This window comes from Pygocentrus nattereri, chromosome 29 (assembly GCF_015220715.1).
Source record: "Pygocentrus nattereri isolate fPygNat1 chromosome 29, fPygNat1.pri, whole genome shotgun sequence".
In the NCBI taxonomy this organism is placed as follows: domain Eukaryota; kingdom Metazoa; phylum Chordata; class Actinopteri; order Characiformes; family Serrasalmidae; genus Pygocentrus; species Pygocentrus nattereri.
In genome coordinates this window covers 9,980,197-10,001,330 of record NC_051239.1, presented here as the reverse complement: position 1 = coordinate 10,001,330, position 21,134 = coordinate 9,980,197, and the positions used below count along the sequence as shown (strand labels likewise).

The 21,134-nt window shown below is 39.9% G+C and overlaps 1 protein-coding gene across 1 annotated transcript in view; it reads left to right on the top strand.

The window, feature by feature from the left end:
• bin3 (bridging integrator 3) overlaps positions 1–21,134 on the top strand; it is a 77,339-nt gene that overhangs the window by 17,213 nt on the left and 38,992 nt on the right. The window contains exons 2-5 of the mRNA XM_017696349.1: positions 1,172–1,220; positions 6,534–6,574; positions 12,098–12,159; positions 15,087–15,223. Of these exons, the coding sequence (XP_017551838.1) occupies positions 1,172–1,220; positions 6,534–6,574; positions 12,098–12,159; positions 15,087–15,223 (289 nt within the window). The remainder of the gene's footprint in view (positions 1–1,171; positions 1,221–6,533; positions 6,575–12,097; positions 12,160–15,086; positions 15,224–21,134) is intronic.

Sequence of the window (21,134 nt, the reverse complement as noted above, 5' to 3'; positions counted from 1 at the left end):
ATCTAAGCCACAAGGCATCCGTCTGATTGATGCATCTATGCTCCAGAACATTGAGCACTGAAGTTACATTGAACATTAAGGTTAAATTTTGTTTAACCTAAAGCGAAACTGTAGGGTACATTTTTATGTCAAAATACCCAAAGTTAGAGTAGATTTTTATTGTTGTTACTACAATGTTCTATAAAGCTTAGAACAGTAACTATGAACAGAACACATTTATGAGTGGAGCAAGGATTTGAGGTCGTTTGACGCATGAGGCAGCCTTAAACAAACTGGAGTAAAACTTGGAATGGACACAGCTTAGTTTAAAACTGGTTACACTGTCCCAAAACGACTGGTTGCAGCAGAACCTTGGAAGCTGATGGCACCCAAGTGGCTCATTCGCCTCATGCCCCTCCACTGTACCCAGAGTTTCTGCAACCAGAAGTCTCAGAGAGGGAAACTAGCAGTGCTCTGAGTTTATGGGAAAGATGGGGGCTTTGTCCAATAAGCAGTGCAACAGCCAATCAGAGCATGTATCATAGAAGCAGAAAGAGACTCTCCAAGAGTGACGTCATAACATAAGAGAAGAAGGGCTGCGCCTCAGCCTGGATGTCAAAATGACATATACTAACTTAACACTATAAAATAAGTTCCATCTTTCAGTTTGACGACCTGAGTCGTCAGTAAGCCAGTAAGCATGTTTGTTCTCTTGAACCTTGTCTGATGATTGGTTAGGTTGAAAACATATAGGGAACCCGTTCTTGCTTCGTATTTTGTGTTGTGTCAACGAAATTTCACGAGAGGACTAAATTATGATGTCACCATTATAAAGGCAGTATTTTTACATGTGAAAAGTTTTTTTTTTAATGCTTAAAAAACAAATGAACATGGATTTATATTGTTGTTTGAAGTTTGTTGAGTCAAATTAAACTCAAGCTATCAATATTGAAATAGTTTGAATTATATGCAGCCCTAGACATAAGTAAATTGATAGGAACTTGGCAAGAAATTAACAATACAAAAGAAAAAGTGGAGTGCTTAAAAAGAGTTACATGATACATTTTCAGAGCAGTCGTTTGATTTATTGACCTTTTTCACGGGTTTTCTGACGTTAGTATAATGGCTTATTGTATCTTGATATAATTTCATTGCTTTAAGGTAGCCTAACAGTTTATTCTGTCTTCCCTAGGATTCCATTCAAGATTGGACAACCGAAGAAACAGATTGTTTCAAAAACGGTAAGCTCATTAATAATATTTTGTTATTATTTATTTGTCATTCATATTTGGGAGTTAAACAAAACAAAAGTTTGGGTCAGTGCTCATAAACTGTCTTGGTGTGAAAAGTCAAATAACATTGTGCTGTTGTCGGAACAAAAACTTGTATCTCCAAAATGATAACATGCTTTACTTTTAATGTAAGTCAATGGAACCAGACTTTTTTCCAAGTAATTTTTGGCCCTTTCATGAAGTTCATTCATCATGAAATACAATACATACAATATAAAGGGCAACAGGCATTTTAAAGTTATGTCAACAAACAGAGATACAAGGTTTTATTCTGACAGCGGCGATTTACAGATTTACAGTGTCTTGGTGCAAATGAGAACCTGTCACAATTGCTAGAAAAAGGTATTTGACTAGTCTGTAGCAACACGGATGTGATTTTATCAAGTCATGGTGGCCTGTTGATGGTAGAAAACACCACAGCATGTACTGAAATCAAGACTGTCTCAAGGATTTGACCTCAACAAAATGTTCATACTAATACATGCTTGAATTAGAATTGCTAACACTTTATCGTGTTATAGATGTAGATTTTGTGCTGAGGCTTTTATGATGTTTCTCTTATGAGTTATGGTGTTATGCCTCTTACATAGTTTTAAAGCCTGAAAGTAAAACCTCTTATGGGGTCAATGAGTGCACTTACAGTCCACACTGTGTTTTGGCCTGAAACCATGTTAGCAGCTCACTCTGCATTTACATGAACAAGCCTTTGTTTTCCCTCCACGCGTCCCTCGTATATATCTGGAAGGACAAAAATGGATGGCAGCCCGTCTGCACAGTTCACACTGAGACGCAGCCACCCGTCGAGTTGCTATTCCGGAGCACAGAAACCCAGACTTGATATTTTTACGCTGCTTCTAGCCAGACGCTACAACTCATCAGACTCTGCAGTGGCAGGCAGTCAAACTCTGGCCACTTCAGTCAGTATAAACGCATGCTTGAAATGCACCTTGGCAGCGGCTTCCTTTCCTACGTAAGCCCTGTGGCATTGGCCCAGGGCTGGGTCTGCCCGGAAAATGACCATATCCAGAGCTGGTTACTTTACTTTGGCCGCCTTTTTTCTCTTTTTTTGCTCTGAATTTTCTTATTTATGGGTTCTCAACTGGATTCTCTCTACTCATACTACTCACGCTACTAGAAGATGCAGTTGAGTGATGCAATACCTCAGCTATTTAATTAATTATCAGTTCCTTAAGAAGCTAAATAACTTGTTAGAGCTAGGGATGCCTTTGTCTAGTTCTTTGTGTTTTTGCTCCTGACCTCGATCTGAGTCCATTAAAACTAAGTATCTGGCAGTTGTACCTCTCTGTGGGTCACTTTCATGGCCTTATATCAAGGCGTATATAAAGCTTAATATAGCAAGTGTCAATAGCTTTAATCAGGTCAGAAAATTTAGTCCGAACCTGAATGCAGTCCCGAAACTTTGTCTGAGCTTTACCAGACCTGAACCACATCAAGTTTTGAGTCCAAATTTGACCTTTTTTGAGCCTGAACCTGACCTGCACCCAGCCAAATTCTGTCTAAAACTGACCCAAATTGACCCATCACCCAAATTACTGATTAAAACCCGATAGCTCTAGTAATAACAGTGGTTCAGGTCCTGCACAGTGACAATAATATCTGTCATAAGATCATATATAAATAAAATAAAGCCTCTAAACACTTGGTAACTCCAGTGTACCAGATTAAAAATATAAGTGTATGAAAGGGAAGAATGAAAAGTAAGTAAGGCAAAAAACCAAAGAGAGGGGGTAGGCAGGTTAAAGGTAAAAGTGGGAAGCAGCCGAATTTGAAGTTTGAACATAAATATGGGAAATCGGGTCCAAATCCAATGTGAGAAATTGCTGGGTTCAGATAAACAGTTCAAGCTTTAGCCATAACTCAGTCCATTAAAATACACCTTGGTCAACTCCAAAACCTTTCGGATCAGATTAGGACATCTTTGTTTAGAGTCCACAGAACACCACATTGTGCACCAAAACACCACGGCTGACCCTGGAGCAGAAGATATGTGGAGATACGCTTTCCTGTGAAATGGTAATGCTGAGAGAGAGAGAGAGAGAGTGAGTATATAAGTCGCACTTAATTGGGCCTGAAAAAAATTTTGCACCAGCCCTGAAAATAACCATAACTAAAATTTTGCCACAGTCATTCTTTGGAGCTAGACAGGATCTACAGGCAGACCTCTGTGTGACCTTAGAGATGGCCTCATAAACATTTCCCAGTGCCTTCACCGCTTGAGCCTTTCCAAAATCGGCTGGACGGCGGCTGTCCCAGCTCTCAAAAACCCTGACAGACAACTGCCAAGAGGAGTGTCTCTAATTACTGTTTGTCTGAACATTCCTGCCGTCGTTCCAGAAGGGAAATGCTAGGAAAGATGTCCATCTTGAGAAAAGTCTTTATTGTTATGCAATGTCCAGAGCTCTAGCTCCATAAGCAACAGGTCAGAATGTTCATGTATGGCATATAGCATGCTGAACTGATTATGCACCACACTTTTAATTAATCAGTGTGATTACTTGGGTATTACCCAGTCCTCTTCAGTATGATTAGCAATGTATTACTGCATAAGCATGAACGGGACCCAGCATAGTGCTTTTGCTAGGTTAAATGTTAGAAATGACCTACAAACAGAAGATATGGGTAGAAAAGGCCTGTGATTTGTCTGACATAAAATACTATTTTCTGGTTATTTATTGAGTGTGAATAAGTCATAGCAGGGTGTTAATCAAATCTTAGAGTCATTACGCCTAAAGCTAGCAGCTAATGTTTGGAGCATTTTGTAGTGCAGCACTGCAGCACAGCTCATCCTCATCAGTTTGACAGAATTTGCAATTTTGTGGGTTTTTTTTTTTTTGGTTTTTTTTATCTGTCCGTGTTCAATCACTACAACACAAATTACACCAATACAGTGCAAAATTATAAGGAATCCCTACAGCACTGAACAACCACTGCCTGCTAGCCAGAGATATTCCAGAGTTGCTTTGAATAAGTCTGAGAGGACTCTTGAGGTCGCTGGGGTCCGAGTCTGAGTTGAGTCTCAAGTCTTCAGCCCAGAATTGCAGTTTTGTTTTGGTTTTAGCTGCAGGCAATGCACTGTACAAAAGTTCAAGCCCCACTAGAAAGCTGTCCGATGCGACATGGATTCAATTAACAAGAATTTTGTTCTAGTTCAGGATCACAGAACTAAAGTGTTGAATACAGTAAATGTGTAAAGGAAAGTATCAAAACAGCTTGTTTGGGTTGAGTTTGGACAGCAAGTGTTCTAGCTAGCACAATAGCTAATTTAACTCACAGGAACAGTTAGTTAGCCTCTAGTTTGTATAGTGACCGTGCTAGCTAGATAGTGGAGTAGCTAATCCAGGTAATGTTTTAGTAAGTTTCAAGAAAATGGGATCTGCAATTTGCCAAAACTTCGCCTAAATTAGCTATCATGCTAGCTGGAATACTTGCTATCCCAAACTGCATTAGCCAGCTGTTTCAAGCTGTTTTACCACTTTCCTTTACACACCATATTTACTGCATGTATTTACTTTGTTCTGCCTATCAGAGTGAATCTGGTGCGAGAACAACATTTCAGTATTCAGTGTGTTAGTTTTGCCAAGTTACTGTCAGGCACAAAGTCACACTCATGAGGCTGGAAACGAAAGGTTGGACTCATTTACCACAGGGATGCTCAACCCTGTCCTGGAAAAATGCCTCTGGGCTCTAATGTTCAGATGCTCATGAAGGCCTTTATACCCTCGATCAGATGTGTTAAAGTAGGGTTGTAGCAAAACTCTGCTTTAATGATTTTCAGTTCTCGTAATTTACTCAGTTTTGTTTGTGTTGAAGTAAGTCTTGATTTCAAGTCGAGCCACATGTGATTTAAGGAAAGTTGGGAGTCAGTCAACTTGCAGCTCAAGTATGACTCAAGGATGTGTCAAACTCAAGTGCTCATCTCTGCTGCTAGGCCCTAGTCCTGAGGCTAATACATACATCTGGTGCTAGGTAGCATTAGTCTCAGTTGGTCATCAGACTTTATTCTTGTTAAGATAATAATTCTGCCAGCTAGTGAAAGAAATTCAAAAAGTTTACCCAATAATCCACAGCAAAACACCAGTCTTCAAAAATTTATTTTCACTTTCAAGATATATCATCAGAAAGGGGTTGCCCAGTGTTTTAAACCAGGAAATCTTTTTTTTAGAGTCTATTGTAGCACTATATATCCAACAGCTGTAGCCATGGTTAAATCTTTCATTTTGGCCGAAGTGTGTCTTTAAAAATCATAAGCAAAAACTAGAAGTGATGTTAAAAACCAAAGTGAGGCTTGATTGATGGACACATGGATACATACAGGCATAATACTTGTTTTATATTCTCTTGGATGCACAGCGAGAGCTACGACACTCTTGTTCAGGCTGAATTTACAGGTAAAATTTCTCTCCGAATTAATCTGAGTCACTGTTTGCTTGCGCTACACTAACAGTGACCTCTGCCATGCTGCCACGGTGATGCCAAAGCCACGAGTTTAACTGCATCCGCGTCCATGAGTGGGTGCCTTCCTCTCTTCGTCCGTTCGTTGGGGGGGGGGGAAACCACTTCCCTCTCTCATCTCGCTCTTCCTCTGTCCGCCTCGCTCCCTCCCTTGGTCTCCTTCCTGTTATATCCCAGCGCACTGGATACCCCTGAGTGGGCAGTTCAGAGGATGGGCACGCAACTCTTGCAGTCTGCATGCTACCACAAGGTACCAGTCGCCCGTCCCGTCCGCCAGAACTGTTTACTTACAGGCTTTGCCCACAGAACCACAGGACAGGAACCCCTGCTGCTGCAGTTCCAGCAAAAACACCACTTCACACAGGCAGTCCAAACACACTCACACTGGCATGGTGGCACGGACAAGCAGAGCCAGGACAGTGCTTAAAATTTCAATGATGGCTCATTTCCAAAGGAAGAGTGGTCATTGTTCTTCTGGTTTGTTTGGATCTTTTGTGCATCTCCAAGAGGGTCTGGACAGATCTTATACTCCACCTCATGTTCAGGTCAACCCAAATACCGTGACGCAAGTCCTCCGTGACTTTTGTTTTTGACAGAAAGCAGCCCTGCAACTTTTACTGTTGAAGCGCAGCCCTTTACAGCCTGTTCCTTTTTAATATGGGCCTAAAATACAGTGTGAAAAACTAGAGCGGTTTGCCCACACAACTCTTTAAACAGATTGTTCCTTGCATTCCTCTTGCTCCATTCTCTTATCTCTCTCTCCATGTGTCTTTTCTCTTTCCTCCGCAGGTTGAAAGGGACTTTGAGCGGGAATATGAGAAGCTCCAGAAGTAAGTTGACATGTGGTTCAGTGCCATGCTTTGAGTCTATGTGATTTTTTTTTTTATTTTTTATTTTTTTGGTTCCCTTCAGATTTATTGTGCTTGTATATCATTAGCGCACCTGAAGCTGTGCACTGGAACATTTCACTTGAAAAGATATCTCACTGCTGCATGTTCTTGTTTTCGTCTTGTCAGGAACAAGCAGAACTATAGAAGGGCAGCCATTTCAAAATAGGCCTCTTATCCAGCCCCAAATCTTGTTATATTTGATCAAAGTCACACAGCGTTGGGGTACATGTTCCAAAAACTACCTCTACTCCATCATATGGAGATCCCTCTTCATCTAAAAAGTTGTTTTCTGGGAGTCAAAATAGAGGGACAGTTTTTGGTATTGGCAACTAGTCTGGTGAAACACATTAATTGACTTCACAGGATGGTGCTAGCCACAGTCTAAGGGTGTTCCCACTAATGAAATTTGGTACCCTGTGCAATTTCCTGACACATTTCAATGCCATGCGAGAACCTTGTATCTCCAAAACAGCAACTTGGTCACCCTGGGTATTACAGTAACTGTTTTATATCTGGAAAGTGGGTTTGTCCACGCATAGCTAGCCCAGCTGCTTGTTCCTAAAATGTACTGTTTCTACAGAAAACAGTTCTAATCAAGCGAGGCATCCATGTATTATTAAATGTTGAATTGTCTTAGTACTACAGCTGCCTTTGTAAAGTCTATGCCAGCAGTTAATGTATTAACAACCTGTTAATACACTCCAGACGTTCCAGTGCTCCAGAAGTTGAAGGAACAATAGTCACTAACAGTTAACACAGAAAGCAGGAAGCGTTTGAATATTTTTAAAAACAATTATTTACATTTGTTGACCTCCCAAAAGAAACTTCTAAAAGAATCAGTCAACCCTTAAGATTACATTGAGCTTCCAATAGGTTGTAATAGGACAACATGCAGCCAACAATATCAAAGCAATTTAGTTTAATCTATAAAGGTTTCACATAATTATCAGGACTCTAGGAAGCTGAATATAAACAGTAAGAAAGGTGTTAAATGTGTCCTGATGAACTAAGATCAAGATGATTCTAAAATTGTTTATCTAAAATTTAGTTAGGATTTATTCAGAAAAAACTAACAATAACTTTGCAATAATTAATAATAAAACATCCAAAATTCATCATAGTTCAAAAGCAGCAATCAAATTTAAAGCCATATAAAATAATGTAAATGTTATTTACATTAGATTTATGAGATTATATTAGATTTCACATTTTAGATTTATTTATTTATCTGTTTGTTTCCTGAATGTTGTAAAATAGGGACAGATTAATGAGCATAGAAAGTAAAAAAAAAAAAAATTTTAAAAGCCACATTGGCATTTTTGGGTCTTTTAAAAAAAACACCTCTCAGAAAATAAAAGAATGTAACATTTAAAAGGAAATTATATCTGCAGGTAATTTCGGAACAATTCTACAGAACAATTTCTCTTTTCTTTTCTTTTTCTTTTTTTCTTTAATCCCGCCACCACCACCCCTCTTCGGAGTACAAATTTTTCCTTATTACTGGAATAGCAAATTGCTTTTAGTATGTGCTGCCATCGTGTAGAGGGAGGACAACAAATTACAAACATACAAGCAAACAAAAATTACAAGGAGGAATAAAAATTGTAGAAATTGAGAGAATAAAAAGCAGAAACAAAAAATAATAAAAATAATAATAAATAAAAGAGACATACAAAACATGTAAAACAACAACAAAAAATAGAATAAAAGGAAAAAAAAATGATTTTTTAAAATTATATTTGTACCCACAGAGAATGAATTGAGTTTTAGCTATTTGTTATCCCTGCCGTATAAATTTAGGTGTGTGTGTTTGTGTGTGTGTGTGTGTGTGAGACCTACAGAACAATTTCTAAAATCAACCATCCATCCAATCAAAATAAATGAAAATTAGATTAACGTGCTGTTTAGTAAGTCTGTGTAATTGCAGTACATTTATTTAATTGAATTCTTGTTCACAGAATTTTTTTAATATTGAAAGTTATTATTGCACATAATGTTACATGGTAAGTGATTGAGTGGTAGTGTATGCAGAATGTCACTTTTTTTTTTCTTTCCTCCAAAAAGAGTTATTTTTCTCACTGCTATAGACATGCAGCTGCCTAGTAAAGATTCGTAAAGTGCTATTTCCTCTTGAAATTCATGAGAAATTTAGGTGGGGAAAATACAAGCAACATTTGTTGGAATTTTTTAAAACCTATTGATAAGTAAGATGTTTCATCTCTCTTCTGTGGAAAAATAACATTTCTGTCATTATCATAATTACCCCCCCCCCCAAACCTGTGAAACTCTGATGCCTTTCATCAGATCACCACACCTCAGTGCTTCAGGTCGTTTCGAGTAGGACGGTTAAGTAGCTGATATGGGACGATGAGTAAGATATGTGGGGAACCCTTGTGAGAGGGATTGCACACACAGACATGCAGGCAGTGGGTGTGGGCATGTAAGAACTTGAACGGAAGTGGCTGATATTGCCACCAATGAAGTTTGGTGCTTAACTGAATGTCATGGGCTACATTATGTAAGATCACCAAAAACATACTATGAAGGTTTGACGCTTAAACTTAAATTCTAAACTAGATGTCTGCTGAACTGATTTTGCTTTGAATTGTTGTTACATTGTTCCAAATTTACCTTTTTATATTTCGTTTGTTGTGCATGTAAAGAGATGTGAAGACTGGACATAGTTACGTCTCATTGTGCTGCTTTTGCTAACATGAAAACAAAAGCATTTGTTCAAAAACACTGATTTCACTTTTCCAGAACAATTATTTGACTAAACTGCCAAATGCTCTGAATCAGTGAAAGACAGTGGTGCCTACCTGATATATTAGTAGACTGCTACCTGTTCCACACTAATCTGTGTTGAGGATAATCCCGTAGTTGCTTGATTTATACCGTAATGAACCCAAATCTCTACAATGAGGTAAACGCTGACCTGTTCACTGTCAGTACAGCAATTGGTAGTATAGCATTTAGTAACCCAATATTGACTGTTGTTAAAATGACTGATGGAAGAGGAAAATGCATCTACTCCCCACATAGCAAGAAGATAACATAAAAGAAACAAAATGAACTAGATGTGAAGAGAAGTGATGAAAAATAAGAGAAAACTTTGCCCAAATAAACAAAGAAACCAAAGGTAGGGCCACTGTATTCATATTATTTATATATATGTGAATATCTGTTGTTTAATAAAGTTGACATATGAGAACTGCCATCATATTTGACCATTCACAGTTAACTGACAATCATGATTTCTCTGCAAACCTGACCCCTGACAAAATTTTCATATTGGTCAGACCCAAACAACAAGACTTTCTAATAACATTTCTGTCTAAAATGTATGTATGTTTAATATGTATGTTTAATATGCTTTCAGTTAGTAATCAGAAACCTGTGGGACCTTTTCAGGTAATCCTGAGGTTTTAAGGATCTGTGTAATGTGTGTCTGGTACACTGGCCCCACATAATGCAAGCCATCACAAGATAGTGTTCCACTCACAGCATCACTCCAAGCCCAGAATATGAGTATCTAAAGCTAATATGTTAGTCTGTGACCTGTGGTAACACTACATGCCATTCACATGTTGGAATAAGGCCTGCTGTTGGCATGCTAGTGCACAGAATGGAGCAGCTGGCACATGGAGGCTCGATTAGCACCTAGTCTGAGGGGCCTTCTTTCTCATCTGGCTCTCTGTCTCCACATTACATGTCGGTTACAATTTTTACCGTTTTTATCACCCCAGTTCTATATCTACTTCGTTTTTGTGTGTCTTTGCCTTGGTCTTATCACTTTCCGCTGTTTTTTTATCTTTAACCCTTAGCAGTTGCACTTAGTTCAGGTTTAAACTTTTAATGGAAACCACATTCATAAGTGAAAGTGGCGATATTTTATAATAATTTGTATTCAGTGAAAAGTTGGTACTGTGCACACAGTATTGTTTGGCTGAAAGAAAAGCTGTCCTTTAGTTTTTTGTTGTTCTTTGATATTGAAACAAACAGAAAACGAGAAGTACAGAAGTACAGTTATGTAGCGGTGTATTTTAATATAGCTAATAACCCTTAAAAATAATGTGTTTCTCACTTTCAGTAATTCATTAAAATGTTCATTGTGTGAACACACAGTTTGCATCAACTTGAATGTGAACATTTCCATTGGGAAGGACATCCAGTGTCTTCAGAGCAACAGTGTCTTCATGTTAAAGTGTATATATCATCTGCGGTCAGATATATCTGAAGTTCTCCTGCGACCACTGTTCAGCATAGTCTGCTGAAGACGTTCTTCAGTGGGAACATAACTGATGTTACTGGTTTGCCACATAAGTGCTGCGTTTTGCTTACTTCTATGTAAGCAACACATAGCACAGTGTACTTTGTTGATAAACAAATTCACAACGTTACAGTAGCTTTATTTTGGGTTTGTTAAGAGAGATCACAGTATTTGAACGAGAGGCCTACGGTGGTAAATTCAGGCTGGATCTATGGCCAGGTTTAAAGGTCAAAGTAGAAAAATGCATTAACAGCGTTTTTAAGAAATGAGTGGTGTTAATAAGTAAACACATTGTTAATGCATTATTGACACTGCTAGTGCATTTAAATCGTAAAGTGAAAATAGTAGCCCTCAACTTTTAAGGATTTTTTTTTTTAAATCCACGGCGTCCGGGTCCATTAGCATAAGCTCTTTCCCTCTTCATTGGTTTACTTCATTCTTTCTATCATGCACATAACGAAACACTAGATCCCCCTCCTTTCTGCACTCTGCCTAATCAGACCTCTCACACTTGCAGTGATTGGTGCCTCATGGGAGTTTCCCAACCTGTGTCTCATTTCCCTCCTAATTGATATAATGAACAGCTCCCCCATCACACACACACACTCCCACTCCCACTCACACACACATGCTCATACACACCAGACAGACGTGATGGTGTCATAATTGCAGATGTTAGCACCCTACATGCGTGTGAATGGGTCACTGTAGTGAACAACCCTGTGAAATGCCCCCTCTGCCATTCTGTATGTGAGAATATTCTTACTGTCATGCAGAACCTTGAATGAAAACTGCTGAGCTCTAGAGGGAGTTCCACTGAAAAAACAACATTAAATATGTTTTGCGGCTCGTAATGCATTTTAGGATTAACATTTTAGTACCGTCTAACATGTTTACTGCTTTCAGTGATGCTTTTGCTGTTTTACTGCTGATCTTCAACCCTGTTACATTATTCTGAGTCATCGCTCAGTTATTCGCTCTGTAAAATGAGTACAATTGTATCAGCTGCTCTTGGTACCTGTAATGTGCACAATGTCAGCCTAAAAAAAAAACCATAACCAGTCTTTGTTTGCTCAAAGTCTACAGATATTTGTGGGCTTAAACTGTACCTGTACACTTTACAAATGAAGCCTGTTGTTGTTTTTCCACCCCTGCACTGTCAGTTCATTTTTTTCTTTCTTTTTGTTTGTCAGATTGGAAGACCAAACAAAGAAGCTGCATAAAGACATGAAGAAGAGCACAGAGGCTGACATAGGTATGTAAAGTGAATGTGGAGGATTTCTTTTCTCCGCTGTCCCACAGTTAACTGACACCTGATTTCCAGTTTTCCTTTTACTACAGAAGTGGGTTTCTTCTTTACAGCTGGTCTTTCAAAGGAAAAACAGTATTGTGAAATTTTAATCTGACTAGTGAAATTTAAAACAAAAAAGTGTCACCCATTTTCCAGTGGCTGATTTTACAGGGAAAATATTGATCATGTTAGTGAAAATAAGTAGATGGATAGATACACTATTTGAAATAAAACATTTCAACATTTCTTTCCTCAAGGTACAAACAATGTAAATGTTCCCCTTAAAAGCACAACAGTGGATTTAACAGTTGTGTACCTTAAATACGTTTTTTTTCCCAGGTGAAAATTACATATTCGTACCTTTCCATAAGCGAATGTTTTAAAGCAGAACAATAAAATAAAAGGCCTGGGGATGAGACGGGGGTGTGTGGAGTCAACTCAGAAAATATAATTGCAGTGGAATATGGTGCAGTTATGTTCCCTGACTAAGGTACTGAGATGTACCCTTGAGGGAACCACCCCAGTGACCAGAGGGGCACTGCCCCAGTGACAGCTTAGTTCCTTTTTGTCCGAGAGTGTAGCTAGATAGGTAGATAGTTCGAAAGATCATTCGATCATGTCTTTTTCTACCTTTTTTGGACCAGTAATCAGCTTCAAAGGCCCAAATAAAAGTGGACTGGGCTGAACAATAACATACCATACAGCCTTTTAGACATTCTGAAGTGTTTTGTTGGGAAAATAAGTGCATTTCTTATTTTCAAAAAAATAGTTGATAGTGTGAGCTACACTGGCTCAAATTGGTTCCAGATAATTCCAGGACGCTCCCAGCCGTCAGATGAATTTTATTAGATTCCTAAACCAGCACACATTATTTAACAGAATGTATTGATCTGATGAATTTTGCATGATAACCGCGATTATTATTGGACTGCATAAGGAGAGGTCTGGAAATAGTTTAATAAATATTGATGGTTTCATTTGAATCAGTTTAAATACATTTTAGAAATCAAATAATCCTGACTGCTCCGCTTGGTACATTTGTGTCACTACTGGTTTCACAAGATATCCACCCACATGTCATGGATTATGAGAATTGTACCTTCTCAATCGCAGTTAGATGGAACAGGAGCAGTTGAGCCTGCTCAAGGTCATGACCTCACTTTCTGCATTACTCTTTTGGTGGGGAAAAAAGAATGAAGCAAGCAGGAATGGGAGGGTGGAACATTAAAGACAGAGGAGCATAAAGGTTGAGTGAGGGTCAGCGTTACTCTCTTTCCTCACTTCATGTTCTGCAGTAAAGGGAAGCCCATTAAAGAGAGAGTGCTGTCAGTTTTGTCCTGATAATTAATAGGGTCCATCTGCTGAACAGGTTCCTCTTCCCCTTCCTCCCCTTTGGGTTTATGTGCACATTCAATGGACCCACACCAGTTACATTGCTCACAGCAGGGAGCCCTTGTGTTCCGCAGCACTCAAGCACATGAGAGCCAAGAAATGTGGCTAGTCTTCATACTGAGCCTGAATGAACAATTTGATGCTTGAAAGTACTGTTGAACCCCAATATGAGACTATGATGTTTTAACAGCAGAGCAGACAGATGAGTCTTGTAAGTGTCTATTGTCTTGAGAACACAAGGCTGTTGAGATACATGCTATTGCATCAAAGCTAGTTGGCAAACTGTATGTAAAAGGATTTGCCATAAGGCAGCTCCACAAGTTGATGCATCTGTCGAAAGACATGAGCAGGAGCGCTGATAGAGATGATGAATATTCACTAAAGTGCTCTGATTGCGCCGCTGATGCCTCTATAGTGCCAGCGCCAATTATGGTTCATGGACTTCGCTGCCATGGCTGTTTTAACTCAGGCTGCTGATCAGATGCGAATGTCAGCGTCAACCCAAATCAGATTCAGGGGAAGCAGGAAGCCAGATGAAACATCCATCCTCATCAGAGGCCCAGTCTCACCCACCTCCCCGAACAGCGTAAAGACCTGTTTTATTATGCTGTTTTATTATGCTAATGGAGGCAGACTTAGGAAAGTTTTGAGTTTTTGGTGCCCCATTTGCAGATACGGTTTGTTATTTAGTCACTTAAAGCAACACTATGTAGGATTTGGGGGTTTGAAGACCTCTCTGGTGGAAATACATAATTGCCTGCAATGTGCAGAAGAATGTTTTGTAGCGTCGGTTGTGCTACGGACCCCCACAAGCGGATGAATCTGATTTTTGCGAATGTGTAGAAAGAGTATTCAGAGAAAACACCTAAAACTCTGAGTTAATGTTCTACTGTTGTCATCATATCTTTATCAGTATGATTTTGATTGTGTATTTGAAACCTAAACATTGAGCAGGACCTTCATGTTTTAGCCTGTACCTGTGTTGTTAATATGATGCCGTCCGAAAAACTCCAAATCTGTCCTGGCACCTCTGATCTTCAAATGATTATCTCAGGCTTTACAGTGACCCACAGCAGCCCACAGCATTTTAGTGTGTTTTTTTTCTCCATGCTTATTATTGCTAGTGTTTTGGAGTTTGAATAAAAATATGACAGTGCTGCTTTAATAGCGGGTATGTTTACAGTTCACTTTTGCGTTGTACGTCAAGAAACAGAACCTGATTAACACAAAGTCTTTGCAAACAAACGTATCTTAAAGGGGTTCTAGTTTATCTTCTCAAAATAAGGTTTTGTAATCTTTGGAAGGCTCTGGATGGTTTGCTATTGATTCAAGACCATTTTTTTTTGTTTGGCCTGATACTCTACCAATTGTCTAAATACAGTTACTTGAGTACAAATATGATTGATTGTGACAGCCTTATTTGGTTCACCTCTCTCTCCTTGTTTTGAGTTTTTTATTTTATAACATTAATGCTTGTTCTGCTTATCTTGATGTTGCAGCCATGTCTAAAGCAGCCGTAAAGATCTCTGGGGACCTGTTGAGTAACCCGTTGTGTGAGCAGGACCAAGCCTTCCTGGACTCCATGATGGCTCTGGATACAGCCATGAAGAGAATGGATGCATTCAACCAGGAGAAGGTGAGGACAGTTTAACATGCATGAACAATCACTCATATCATTTCGACATTGTTCTAGTGAAGTTTCCCAAAAACACATGCATACGTTGCTCAAGCTACCTACTTTACCAACAGGCTAATGTATTTTGGGGTGGGGGCTGTATAAATTGTCAGTACAGTTCTTTTTGTTTTGCTCCAGTCATTCATCTTTATTCGCTAGGAAAACATTATACATATCGCTACTGTCAGAACAAAACCTCCTATCTCCATTTTTGGCATTTTTCAGTTTTTGACATAATTTGATAATGTCGGTGACTCTTTACGTTGTATGTAAAATTCATGATGACTGGATCAAAGGAAATGGCCTAAAATGACTTGGAGAAACATCTGGTTCCACTGACTTACATTAAAATTAAAGTAGATTTTTGCCTTGTCCTGTAAAGTTACCATTTTGGAGATACAAGGTTTTGTTCCAAAAGCAGCGATATGCATTAAAACGTGATTATTTTATGAGGCTCCAGGTCTCAGACTTTAGATCATTCAGTCTCCCTGAGTCGCTGGTTGCTAGCATTTCAAATAAATTTGTTTCTTTTTTTACTTTTCACTGTGCTTGATATTGTTTTCTGTGTTTACTTTGTGTATTTGATTAAAATTATGACTAAAGGTAATTGCTGTGGGAATCACTGTATTAGCACTGAGTTTTGAGAGTATCTGCAGGGCACTGTGTTTCACTCTCTGGAACATGGTGGCTCCTCTGGGATTTTCTATTTTTCACCTGCTCCTGAAGTGTCTTCACTTACGTTGCTTTAGAAGTTTAGTCTGGAGTAGGGATGCGCGATGATATTGGAATGATGTCAGTATCAGCTGATATTTGCATTTTCTTTTTATTACAGCCATTGAGCCAGTGCTTACATTTGCCTGATATTTCGTACTGATACTTGGTGACGCATTTATTGTATGCCAGAAGAGCACCATTAACATCAGGGCAGCTAAAATATCTCCCACAGCACTGCATACCGAAGCAAAACATGCAGATACTCAAGTAGCTTTGTATGTAAATCTGCAGGTAGGGTGTTTTGATAGCTTAAATCTCCATACTAAAAAAACTCTACCAGCATTAAAACTACGAACTTAAAGTTGGCTTCTGAGCCAGCTTCTTGTTCGATTTGTATGTCTTTAAATGGTGCATCAGTTACATTCTGGCACCTGAGGCTCTAGCAGGGAGAGGTGGTTCAGCTTAATTTTTACACCCTACTCGTATTAATTGAAGGATATAAAGCTTTCAGCATCTCTTATGCTTGGCAGTAGTTTACTGTCTCTTCACAGGCTGGCTGTTTTCAAGCTGGAACATACCAACTTTAGCATTTAGCATAATTTAGCATTAGCATTTGTCTGATTGGCTCCTTTATGTAAATTTCAAGCCACATGTGATCTACTGTAAATATCAAAATGTAAAGATAAGGACAGGTAATATATCGGATATTGGCATCAACTGAAAATGTGCATGTAAAATATCAGATTTTGACAATAGACCCAGAATTCCCATATTGTTGCACCTCTAGTCTGGCAGGCGCACTTTTGTCAGGCCAAGGTGACATACTTTTAGAAATAATTTTTTCAAAAGTATTGCAGTTAAGAACTTGATCTGAGGTGATATGTAAGTCATCAGTGTAAAGCATGACAACTTTGCTTGGATTGAGTGTGGTGCCATGTGGTGGACATGACTGAAAAGTTTTATTTTTATTTATTTATTTATTTATTTTATGACCAAGAGCGGTTATTTTTGACTAACAGAGCAATTTTTTCCAGTACTGTGCTAAATTTTCATTTGTGCTGCTGAATTTTTAACCTGCTCGTACCAGTGCTACCACCTAAATATTCCTCAAATATGCAAGAAGACAGAACTTGGGTTTTCATAACTGTTGCTCATTTTGTTATTTCAACTGTGGCTCCCACGCTGGTACCTTTTGCCAAATTTTGTTCATGAACACACTGACAAAATTTGGAAACTTTCTTTGGTGATTATAAAAGCCTTCTGCATATTAGCCAGTTAGATGTTTAACAAAGATGAGAATTAGTGCATATCTTTGTTCAGATTTTTCCTTTTTTTATTTAGCTAAAGAAAGTCATAATTTCCCCCCAAACTGTTGCTGAATCAGAGACGTAATATTGTCTGTTCTTTGTGCTCAGGTTTTTCACCTGTTTAAAAATGTTTAAGACAAACTGCTATTCTGCCTCACAACATCTTCTAACCCATGTTTACTTTGCTTCATTTCTTTGGCAGAGAAAAACAGTTTATATGAATTTTTGTTTCTCACTTTGGCTGAAATAATCTCCGTTACCCTCTAGCAGATTGGGTATGAGTAAGGTTTTCTCACAACAGACCCCCCCCCCACCATCCAACTCTCCTCAGGCAGCTCAACCGAAAAAATCTGCACTCTTTGGTTTCTGAAGAATCCAGCCTCAGTGTTTCTGTCCTCTGTCTGTTTCCCACTGCTACTGATTAAAACAGATACTATAGTTTTTAATGCTCGTTTGTGAGTTGTAAACTTGGTTAGAGCCCTGAAGTGATTCATAGAGCACTGACAAGGCCTCGGTGGAGTGATGGCTCTTTCCACTTGTCAGTTGCCTACAACCTCATAACCCCTTTCACCCCAGCAACCCTGCCCATTCAGAGAGAAAAAGAAGAGGGGTAAGAGGCCACCCGCTATGGTGCGGAGACCCTTAGCGTTGCTCTATCCAAACTACCAAGCACATTACACTGTTCGCTGTGTTTTGCGTCAATTTTAATGACTAAAAACCCAAGCATAAGGTCACACACTCGGCCTTGGTTAAGGCCATTGTAGTTTTCCTTCTCATTCTCATGGTCAACAGCTGAAGGTGTGCGGTGTTCACTTAGCCACGTGTGGGTGTGAAAGGTTGTTTTCGATTCTGCAGCCGGTTCTTTTGTATCTTTCTGCAGCAATATTTGCAACCTGTGCCCCTTCTCATGGACCGGTCTGAAGGCGGTACAGCCAGGGAGAGTCTCGCCATCCGTTCAGAGTCAATCCGTCTGATCATCAGGATAGTGTAGGGTCATCCCATTGGAAGAGAAGCTTTAACAGAGGAAGCTTTCACACCTCAACTTCTGTCAAATATTCTATAACTTGGTAAAATCAAAGTCAAACTGTATAAAACACCTTATGACCCAAAAGAGGTGGCAAGCTGGTCCCCTTGTGCAGATATCTCAGTTTCAAATGATGTTCCTATGTAAAGCCTCCTATATACGCCCACATATGAAGAGAACTATTCGTTAACTGTGTGCATCAAAGGATTCCCGTCATTTCCAGGGAGATCGCAGCCACCTGTTTGTTCTGGTCTTGATTTTTGCAGCTGAATGAATTGTATCGGAAATATCTGCATACATACATACACCAACCTTCGTGAACCACTCCATAAGTGCCGCTAGATTTAATGCGGGCTGCTGCATAGCAGATCTCCCAGACAACAGATTTGATGCAAATGTGCTCTCTCTCCACTGACCCTTCTGTCAGTTTCACTAAAGCGAACACTTTCTACAGCTTTCCTCTCTCTAGCTGAGCTCTATGGCCTGCTATTCCGGTATATGGGCACTTGGCAGGCGAGCGCTGCACTAGCCGTGGGCGAGAAGAGATGTTAGCACAGCTGATTTTTCCGGCTCGGCGTTCCTCAGTGTGCCTGTGTGAAATACCACCCCGGGATGCCTGAATGGTTAATGAGACTTCCATGAATCAGACGCCAAACCTGCACCGAACCCCCCCACCCACCCCCTGCTTTTCTCTTCGTGATCCAGTCCTGCCGTGGTGGCTAACCAAATCAGGCTAGCCTTAAATAAAGACAATGAAATCTCCCTTCCCTCTGCTGTTTTCTGTTTCTGGAAAATATGAATTGCTTAAGGGCAGATTGAAAAATGGAGAGAAGAGGGTGAGAGAGAATAAAACGTGTTATGGTAATGAAGGCAGCTTCAACCCAGGCCTGCATTGTGTATATTTTAAAGTCGGTGTTTAAAAGGCTTTAAGGGCCGCAAAGCCGAGCGGTTAGCGGTTAACGACTAGCGGCCATGACGGCGGGGAGGGGGTATCGATTTTTCAGGGTTTGTGTGTTTGTGGGTTTTTTTGGGCTGTGTGTGTGCACGCGCATGTGTGTGTGAGGGATAGAGAGAGAGTCGGGCTGATCTCTGCCCTCTGATTCACACGGATGCTAGTGCTTCAGCGACGCCCTCAGGCTTTGCTCTTACCTTATGGAATACTCGCTACACCCCTCCACCAGCTTTCGACATCTTCTGCTTCAGCTCTCTCTTCTTCCGCCATCAATGCTCTGTCTCTACTGAGCACTCTATTCTTGCTGTACCCACTTGTGCGCTTTACGTTGTCCTGCTCTGCGTCTTAAATAGAGTACATCTGTAGTGGTAGTGGGGGGTGAACCGGTTCTTTCGGTTGAAATTCTTCAGGTCTGAGTTTTGTCGTAACCGTTATACCAATAAGCCACAAATAAGCACAAATAACACAACATAGAAACAGTGCAACACCTGATAATGTTACCTGCTTAGCACAGTGTCTGAGCCAGGATAATGCTGCGTAATATTGTCTTAAACATCTAGTGAAAATTACAGTTTACTGTGCCTTGTAATTGAAGCTTAACAGTTAGCTAATGTTAACAAGTCTAATGTACTTTTGATGTTTAAAACAGTAAAACAATAGCCATACAGGTCCAAAACGATATTATTTCATGTCTTAGTTTTCACGTCTTACGGTGCTTCTTATTCAGCAGGTTTTTGTTCAAAATTTCCATTGCACCTTAAATGGAGCAGCCTTTATATTCTGGTGCAAGTGTCCAAATACAACTGCAGCACCATTTAAAGTGGAATGAAAAATTCAAATACGTAGCCAGAACTTGGTTCACGGCTTTTATCGCGCACAAGTCCCCATGAATGCAGCGGACTGAGTCAGGTAGCTTCTCTTGTGATACAAGAGGTCTAGTGTCCAAAATAACTGACCATTCCATATGTCTGCTTAGGTCTTCTTAGGTGTCATATCTTGAAACCTGGACTAGAATAATCAGACATGGTAACAGGAGGTGACTTAAGGTCTGCGCTTAATTTCACTTCACTTAAGAGGTGCCAAACACGCCTAACTCTAGGTAGGGAAGTGTATAACATAGAATGTATTGCATTATGCTTGAACTGAGTGGTTTGACTATTGCTTGGGTGTCTTCTCACCTTCAGTATTGCTGCCGGTGTTCCATCTGTCTCTCTCAGATAAAGTTATCACGTTATAAAGTTTCTATATATTAATAATAAGGCTGGGTGTTGCCAACACCTCATAGCTCTCACCAATTCCAGATATTTGTCATGTTACACATGTCATTCGGTATGTATTGATGCATTGCAGTATTGCAGTTGGATTTTGATGGTTACTTACTAGATTTCCTGGCCATCTGTAGGTGCTATCGGTAATATAGCCACACACACTACATGTTGACCTGTATCGCAACTTGACTCAGACTTGCACTTGACTGAATTGCAAGCCATGTCAAACTTGACAGGTGCAACTAATAAGGAGACTGAAATCTTCTAAAAGAGACTCAAGACTTGCGCCAGACTTTACTCAACTCAGACTTGCACCTCAGAGACTCGAGACTCTGTTTGGATCTGCACCTCTAAGACCAGACTCAGGACTCACAGCCCAGATACTCCCACCTGTGAATCTGAGAAGACTCAACTCGGACTCGCACCACAGAGACCCATGACTCAACTCGGACTCGCACCTCAGAGACCCATGACTCAACTCGGACTCGCACCTCAGAGGCTCATGATTCCACTCGGACTCGCACCTCAGAGGCTCATGATTCCACTCGGACTCGCACCTCAGAGGCTCATGATTCCACTCGGACTCGCACCTCAGAGGCTCATGATT